The sequence below is a fragment of the Colletotrichum jinshuiense genome, chromosome 4, assembly GCF_051148585.1.
Source record: "Colletotrichum jinshuiense chromosome 4, complete sequence".
Taxonomy (NCBI): Eukaryota; Fungi; Ascomycota; class Sordariomycetes; order Glomerellales; family Glomerellaceae; genus Colletotrichum; species Colletotrichum jinshuiense.
In genome coordinates this window covers 3,809,378-3,818,185 of record NC_139311.1, presented here as the reverse complement: position 1 = coordinate 3,818,185, position 8,808 = coordinate 3,809,378, and the positions used below count along the sequence as shown (strand labels likewise).

Below are 8,808 nucleotides of genomic sequence, written 5' to 3'. Positions count from 1 at the left end.
CGAAACAGAACAAGCGGGGAGTCCGGGTTTGATGCCGACGGCGACATTGTTGGGCTGGCTGTTGCAGATGTCGTAGCTGACAGGAGAATTGTGTGCTTTATTTAGCTGAAGTACCCATAGGACACTGGAAAGTTCCAGACGTCCAGGAATAGTTCCGCGCAGGCATGGGTTGGATGGCATGTAAATCCAAACGCCCCCAGCCCTGGACAGCAGATCGATCATCCAAGCTACCCAGGCGAAGTTTAAATCTCGTCGTCGTTGATGTGGTTGGCGGGCGAGTCCATGGCGGGCACGGATGTATGACTGCCAGGTTCAAGGAGAACCGGCGACGGGGGGGGGGGGGGGGGGGGGCATGGCCCCATGGAGGGACGCATGCGACAGTACGGCACTCCAACACATCATCAGAATGGCGCAGGCCTGGCATCTCATCTGGCGCTGGCGGTGGTCAACTTCAACTCGGGGCAAGGCATTGTGGCAATCCGACACCTACACGGCAAGTCGTCGATGAGGAACGTCATGTCATGTTGGACGCGGCGACAAAGTCGTAAGAAGCAGCTAATTGTGCGAAAGAAAATCTAGGCCACTATTCATTTCCACCGGAACATACAGGGCAGCAAGAGGAAGTCTCCCACAAGCAAGCCTGTTGATATCAACCAACCATTCATCAACCACAAGTCGCCGTAACGCCATGCCAAGAGACCATCCCATCCACGATTCAACCCCGCCTCATACCAACAATATGAACAAGTACAAGCGTTATCGCAATCCATCTCATTTGCCTGCAGCAACGCCCTCGACGAAGCTGAGGGCCTCCTCGGTAGGGACACAGTCAATGGAACTCGTCTTGCTGTGGAAGGTGACACCGTAGCACTTGTCGGCAATGTGGACGATCTCGGGTCGGAAAGTGGTGCAGATGAACTGCGTGCCCGCCTCCTGGGAAATGGACTCAAGAAGACTGGCGACGGCAGTACGGTACTGCGCGTCAAGGTTGGCATCAACCTCGTCAAAGATGACCATAGGGCTGCTCTCCGTCTGCTGGAGGGCAAAGATGAGGCACAAGGCACACAAACCTGGGTAGAATGTTATTAGTGTTTGGCACATCAGACGCGGGGGGAGGGGGACCGGGTTTCGCTTACTCTTTTGACCACCACTGAGTTGCTGGATGCGCTGCTGCTCATCTAGTGTCTTCGAGTTGAAGGACACGCTAATGCCTACGCCAGTGTAGTTCTCGACGCTGCGGTTCTGCTCTTCGTCAGACTCGTCGGGGTCGATGCGGCGATCAGTTCGGCGCTGAATGACCAGTCGGCCATGGCCGGCCGGCACCAGCTTCTCGAAAATAGTGGCGAACTCCTTCGATACCTGCTTGAAGGTACGCTCGATGGCCTCGTCCTTGCGCTGGTCAAGATGAGCTACGAGCTCCTCGATGGACTCCTGCGAAGCGTCCAACTCCTTGCGACGCTTGAGCAGTTGGTCTTGCTGTGAGGTAAAGCTGTTGTACTGCTCGAATGCCTTCTTGTTGACGTGCTGGAACTTCTTGAGAGCGTTGCGAACCTTCTTCAGCCTGGAGTCGATTTGCCTTGGATCCATCGTCTCGTACTTGTCAAAGGCCTCTTCAGGCAAGACACCGAGATCTCTGATGGCCTTGGCAGCGTCCGCAGCCTGAGCCGTATACACAGCCTTCTTGGACATGCTTTTCTCGATGGCGCCGCGCTGTTTCGCCTCCCTTGCGGCGACGGTGCTGCGGATTTCCTCCTGCTCTGCCTTCTTGGCTTCCCGTCGGTCCAGCTTGGCACCCAGCTCATCGAGCTTCGCCTCGATCTCCTGCATCTTGGTCTCGATAGCGTTGGTTTCACGCTGCAGCTTCTTGAGCTCGCGCTGGGCCTCCTTGAGACTGCCGGATTCGCCGGAAGTGGTGTTGTTCTCGAAAGCTTGACTGTTGAGCTGATCCAGGCGCAGCTGGAGGTTCTGGTTGATGTCTGTTTCGAGAATCTGTTTCCGGCTCTCCGCCTCTCTCCGCTTCCTGCTCGCGTCGTTCCACTCCTTCTGGAGCCGCTGGACCTGCGCGTCAAGCTCGACCAGTTGCGTCTCCTCAGCGTTACTGAGGGACTTCTTGAAGTCGGATGCAAGCTCGGCCTCGTTCGCGGCAAGACTCTCTGTGAAAATCTTCATGTCTCTTTCGACGGCGTCGCGATGCCTGATGGCGTCGTTCAGGCGTCTCTTTTCGTGCTCGAGCTGGCCGTTCTTATTGGCTAGCTCGTGCCTCAACGGCTCGAAGCCAGCCTCGAGCTGCCGGAGCTTCTGCTCAGCCTTTTGAACTTCGCCCATGGCGCGCGTGATTTCTTGCTCCTTCTGCTCGATCTGGGTTCTAATCCGATCAGACTGCTGCAGGAGCCGTTCATACTCGCCTCGCCACTTGTTGACTGCCTGGACGCCTTCGAGTCTGGACCGCCTGGGATCGATGTATCCACCAGTCATTGCACCTCTCTTGTTTGTGGTGTCGCCATCCAGCGTAATGGCGTCGACGCCGTGACTCCTCGCGTACTGACCTCCTATGCTCAGGTTGGGGCATACGACGACTTTGCCAAAGACCTGCTGGAAAGCCTTCTCGAACTTCGGATCGTAGCGAATCTTGCTCAAGAGTGGCACGATGCCATCTTGAGACCTTGGCATCGTGATGTGTCTTGGGTGGAGACGATTGAGTGGCATGAAGGTGAGCCTACCTCCGTAGCTGGAGCGAAGGTGGTTGGTGAGATACGTGGCCGTCTGGTCGCTGTCCACAATGTAATGGAACATGCTATTGCCAGCAATCTGCTCGACAGGGAGCCGGTAGGTGTCGCTGACTTCGAGGAGTTCCGCCATTGTACCATAGGCGCCAGGGATGTCCTGCTCGTGCTTCAGTCGCCTGATCGTCGCAAGACCACGAGCGGTGTCGCCATCCATCATGGTGCTGAGCTCCCGCTCTGCTCGGTCCCTCTCCTGTCGCGCATCCTGCAAGATGGTGTCGAGCTTTTCCTCCTCGCGGCAGAGCAGCTTCTTTTCGTCATCGAGCTTGTCAAGAGTTTCTCTAGCCCTACTTGCTTCCTCGAAGAGATCGTTCCGGGTACCGCCCGAATTTTGCAGCTGCTGTCTCAAGTTGGCGACGGCGCTGTCGAGTTGCCTAATTGATTCCTCGGTCCCGGCAACATCCTCATCGGCATCCATCTTGTTCGCCTTGTGGCTCATGAGTCTTGAATGCAGATCCTCGATTTCCGCTCTCAAGTACTTATCACGCTCGGCCTTGTTCTTAAACTGGGAGCCGCGACTTTGCTTGGTGAAGAGGCGGCTTCGTGCGGCTTCGGCTGTGTCCAACTGTTGTTTCTTATCCACCTCTTGGGTCTTTCGTCTGGTATATTCCGGTAGGACATTGTTAAGTTCTTGTCTCTTCGTTGCGATCTCTTCAATGGTCGCAGCGAGATCGGCGTCGTGTTGTTGCTGTGTTTGAACGGCTGCGGACTGCCCGTCGGCCAAAGTCTTCACCTTGAGCTCAGCCTTGGCCTTGGACTTTGCCGTTTCACGACGATCTTCCTCGAGTTGACGGCGCTCGACTTTGAGTAGGTCCATCTCCTTCGTCAACTTGTGAATCTCAGACTCCAGTTTCGTAAGAGTTTTCTCGGCATCCTTCAACTCAGAACGTATCGAGTCGGTGTTTTCCATGCCATTCTGACGGATGTTTTCAATCCGCTCGAGCTGCTCCTGGATCTGCTGCTGTTCTTGGTAATACAGCGCATACTCGAGACATCTGCGTTCGCGGTCCTTGTCCTGAAAGCCCCGGAGCTCCTCCTTTTCCTCTTCAAGCTCGGCCAGACGCTCTTTGATGTAACCCAGAAGCTCGTCGATCTTTTCTCTTTTATTGTTGGTCTCGTTCATGATCTTCAACGACTCGGTCCGGCGCGCTTCGTAGACCTGGGTTCCGGCGACCTCCTTCAACAGAGTGAGTCTGTCAGACTCCTTCATGTTTGTCAACGCCGTGACGCGACCCTGGGGCACGATGTAGTAAGGATTTGACCTGGAAAACCCGGCCGCCTCGAGGAGGTTGACGACGTCGTTCTTGGTGACCACTTTGCGATCGACCGAGTATTCGTCCTTTTTCGTTCCGATGGTGCGGCGCAAAATGACATCCTTGCCTCCGGTGGGAAATCGCTCGTCGCTGTTGTCGAAAATAATCTCAACATAAGCGGACATGACAGCCGATCCCGATCCTTCATGCAGCAAGGCCTGGCGCTCCTCGCGAGTCATCTGAGTGTAGGCATCGCTGAGAACGAAGCGAATCGCGGCGAAGAAGTTGCTCTTGCCGGATCCATTGCGACCGACGATGACGTTCGTGCCGGGGGAGAAGGGCTCGATGACGGTTTGTTCCTTGTAGCTATTGCCAGGTCAGCGGGGTGTCTCGTGGTGGTGTTGTCGCAAGGGGCGCACCTCTTGAAGCCCTGGATAATAATCTGTTTGATGTACATGGTGGGGAAGAGGGTTGCGGCCTCAAGGGCAGCGGGTTTGCGCGGTTGAAGTCGCTGATGGGATTGGGAACGTGTCGCGCAATATTTTCATCGGTATGTTGAGGCGTCGTGACAGATCGTTGTTAGTGGTGGGGACGGACGACGCGTCTAGGAATCGCGATGTCCTCAGCGTGGGACGTGGGAGACCAGGGCGCGCCAAATCTGGGGGTGCGTGGTGCGCTCATTTGGCGGGCGGCGCGTGCCTGAGGACAAAAAGGAACTGCAGGAAGGCAGAGTTTGGCGCGAGGAGGGTGGACAGTGCCTCATCAACACCGTGCTAGGATTACACTGTACGACCTCAAGGCCCTCGATATATCATTCGCTCGCCCCCATCAATTCAAGCCATGGTTTCACCAAGTCTATTCCATCTACATGGCAGATCAAGACGGTGAATTGCCATTGGCCCAAGAGACTATAACGGTTTCTGCGCAGTCAATTCTGCACAAGCACTTCCTTCCACCGCGACGAGCTACTTAGTTATGCGCCCTGCCCGGCAGTTCGCCTCACTACACAAAATCAAACACATGTCTATGAGACGATGCGACCCACGCGTCCTAACCCTCGCCGGTGAATCCACCTAGGCATTCTCTAGGCTTATCGACAGCCTTGATTGATGTTGTTGGCTGCGGGCTGTGGTCGTTTTGCCAGCTCAGCGCGACCCGGTTGGCCGTCGGGAAACCCTGCTATGGTTGATCGGAGTTTGTAGATTCAGTAACGATCGTTCATTGAAACCGCGGCCGCCTCGGACTTGTCAACTATGGAGTCATTATATATATTTTTTAATTTTCATGCCAGAGCAACTACGGTAGACAGGCCCGCAAATCTCTGTTAATACCAAAGGCTCGTCATGGAAATGCCTACTCACGCTCTCACTGAGACAGAACCGATTGAGCGGTAATTGTGGAGGCACAGCTGTCAGGACGCCTTTCAGAGGTTGAGAGGGGTCCCTCAATGGTTCCGACACTTCCGCGTTGGCCTCGAGCTGGCCGCCAGAGCTGGGGTCAGTGCGCATGCAAAGCTGTCTGTGTCTGAAGCGGCCGGGGCAGAAAAAAATTGCGGTGTGGGCTATCTAAGGCGACCGCGTGAGCATGTCGGTGTGCTTGCGCAGCATTCATGACACCGGGCGATCAGCAAGTAGTTTGAGCTTCAACATGGATAGAGCTGGAACCGTCCCATATGCACCCCGGTCGAGTCACCGTCAAGCTACGCGCACTGACCACATGGGCGACACATAGTACACGTACTCTGCGACGAAGATAGACCGCGTTTGCTAGGTTTATTTAGTTGGCCCAGGAGTAAAGTCGAAACGATTCATTCGTTGCGCATTCCGGAGTCTAAAGGTTTGCATCCAGGATCAGGAGGCAGGCAGAGTAGTAATCATCGAGGGTCATTGCCATGTCCAGTCAGTTGCCAGGGGGAAGGGGGGAAAAACAGAAAAAAGCCAAAAAGGCCAAGAGCCAGGGGACCAAGGAGGCCGAGGCGAGTAAGACACCTCAGGTCGCCCTGGAACAACCAGGGACGGACGGGACGGGCGGAGCGCGACTGAGATGAAATGAGGCCATAGTAATCGGAGCCCAAAGAGGACAATTATCAGAGGCACAGCATATCAAGCCAACTGGCGGCCAGCCAGCCTCAGACCAGCGGCCAAAGGCGAGGCCCCTGACGAGATGGAAATTGATGACCCAAGACGAATCAGAGATGGCGTGCCGCTGGAACGCCAGAACCTTGGGACCCTAGGAGGCCACGCCAAGATTCCCAACCTTACCCCACGTCTTGTGCCAGCTTATTTCCCATTCGAGGTATCAGCCTGGACTGGCCGCAGCGGCAAGCCCATGCCTGTGATGATCCTCGCGCCCGCCGTGTCTTGATGCATTCGCAACTCGTCATTCCCATCTGCCGTCCATCCATCTCATCCATCAATCTGTCGATCCATCCAAAGTAACCGGTCATCCGGTGATTCATGGCAAGAAGAGGCCTATTCATCGGATTTTCGGTCGGTGCAAGCCCGTGGGAAGCTGCCTGCTGCCCAGTGCTGCTGATAGGGCGGAATCGTGTTCTGTCTGTGTGTAGCGCAGGTCCGGACTAGTCCCCAAGGGGTAGCCCGGCCTGATGATCACAGGGCCGGCTTACAAGCCATAGACCTGGCTTGATCAGATGCGATGGATGACCTGGGGTCACTGTTGCTGAAGAGCGTACCATGCCATACATATCGGGTGCTCCAGTTGAAGAAAAAGCCACGCCGAGTCGGTGGCAAGGAGCCAGTGATGGTATGAGGCATCGAAAAAGAAGCCGCTACAGGCCTGCTGTCAATCATTGGCGAGAGACCAAGAATGGGACGAGACATCTAGAGCAGCCAGGCTGTCACTTCACACAAGGGAGAGAAGCATGTTGACACATGTGTACCTTGGAGCCTAGTTCCCCCTTCCATCAGAACAGTAATGGGGGAAGAAGATGATGAGCCCCGTTCTGGGAAGTGCCGGCCGGGAAGTTTGCGCGCGTTGGGAGGAATGGTAGAGAAGGGAGTAAACTCAAAATAGAGACGCCCCGAGGGCTCTCGAGTAAACGGCGATCCCACTCCTCATGTTCTCTCCGGGGCAGGCTCGCGACTGCATGGCTCTTTCTAGCTGTTACATGTTGGCCGACGAGGCTGGGCCCGGACTTTGCATTTGCCTCTTTTCGAATTCGGGGCGAGTTATCGTCACGGTTATGCGCGGTTGCGAATGCAAATAATCATTGAGTCGAGACGTAGGGGAGTAGTAGCAAGCGACTCGGAATCCAGGCAGGTAGAGATGGCTTTTCCAGGGCAATGCGCAGAATGGTGCGGTTGATGAGATGAGAACCGTGGAAACCAGTCATAGGCTTGATAGCGAGGGCCAAGGCGCGGATATCGAAAGGGAGAAATGGATGAAAAGGGACGACAACATGGCAAGGTGGCCGGCGAAGACGACGACGACAGCTCCCAGACAGGGTTTATTGTTTGCTGGGGAGTGGAGGCGGACCAGGGACACCACACTAGATGACGCTAAGGAAATTAAGCGAGGCGCCGTCGCTGCGTGAAGGAACGGCTGGCTTTCCTTCCATTTTTTTTCTCTCACGGGCCCACGGGTAATTATAAAAGTACTGCAGGCATACCTTTAAGACTGTCCGGGCCCCTCCACCCCAAATTTTCCCTCCAGAGCGACGTCCCGCGGTGACCGAGGTGCTGCTCTTTCGACCCAACCCCATCATCCCTCGCATCCTATTGGCTCAACGTCCCTCCTTAGCCAGTACCGCAGGCACCAACAGTACCGAAGATCACCACACAGTCCTAAAGCAGGGCAGTCAGTAGCACCTTCCGAACAGTAAGTTGTACCTCAGGCAGGCACCGCGCACTGCATTCCCGCCTCGCACCTGGCTGGCACTGCATCCCCATCACATATCTACCTTTGGTCGCGTCGTTTCCTTACCACTTAAGGCGTCATCCCTCTTGCCGTCTGGAGCCTCACCTTTTTTTTAGGCGCCTTTTTAAATATCGACCCGCCCAAGTCGAGCATCCCATCATCACGTGTGCAACAACCCAGCAACACGTAGCACTCACTCATCGCGCTTTCCCCCGGGTTCTTACGACAACGCCGTCCGCCGACTAGCACGTGTTCTTACTGCTCGGATTCGGTTTTCGTCTTTCAGCCCTGCATCAAGCCCCGACGCGACACGGCATCCTCTGGATCTTGTTGGCACCGATGCATGCATGGTAGTTGCATCCCTTCATCAAGACTCGGCTTGATCCGCAGTGGACAGGATCGCGATTGCATCCGGCCCCATCATCGTTACCCGCTTGCTCAGTACAGGTACGTATCTCATTCGTTGAATCGCGTTTTTTTCCTTGCCCCCGATATGTTCATGACTACTCGGTACCCTCATAATCTTGTACCACTTACCGCACCCGTCATTTGGTATCTCAGCTTCGGCGCACCTTCAATGGCTTACCCGCATTTTCCTGTTCAACGTTGAAATCATCCAACCTTGGGGGTTGTTTCCCTGGCTGTCATGATTCAGTCTTCACCCCGAAGTGCATCACCTCTGTTTGGACACATCAGGATGGCATACACCGCGTGTTTAAGCTTTGACGCTGCTCTTCCAACCTTTTTGTCTTATCTACCCATGCGCCAATGCATTTAGCTGCCACGCCCCCCTCATCAGCTCCCGGAACCACAACGGGCTCATTGGAACTTAGCTTACACAGCTCGCAGAAGCCCAATCTATGATGAAACTCCCATCAAATCCATCATAATACAAG

General features: G+C 55.1%; 1 protein-coding gene across 1 annotated transcript; it reads right to left on the bottom strand.

Annotated features, from left to right (window-relative positions):
• Positions 1–771: 771 nt before the first annotated feature.
• Positions 772–4,493, bottom strand: EsH8_IV_000947 (cohesin subunit SMC3; the record flags this gene model as incomplete). Its single annotated transcript, XM_083265837.1, has 3 exons — positions 772–1,070; positions 1,137–4,402; positions 4,456–4,493. 3 exons carry the CDS (start codon positions 4,491–4,493, stop codon positions 772–774), a joined length of 3,603 nt encoding a protein of 1,200 aa, XP_083124732.1.
• Positions 4,494–8,808: the final 4,315 nt, after the last annotated feature.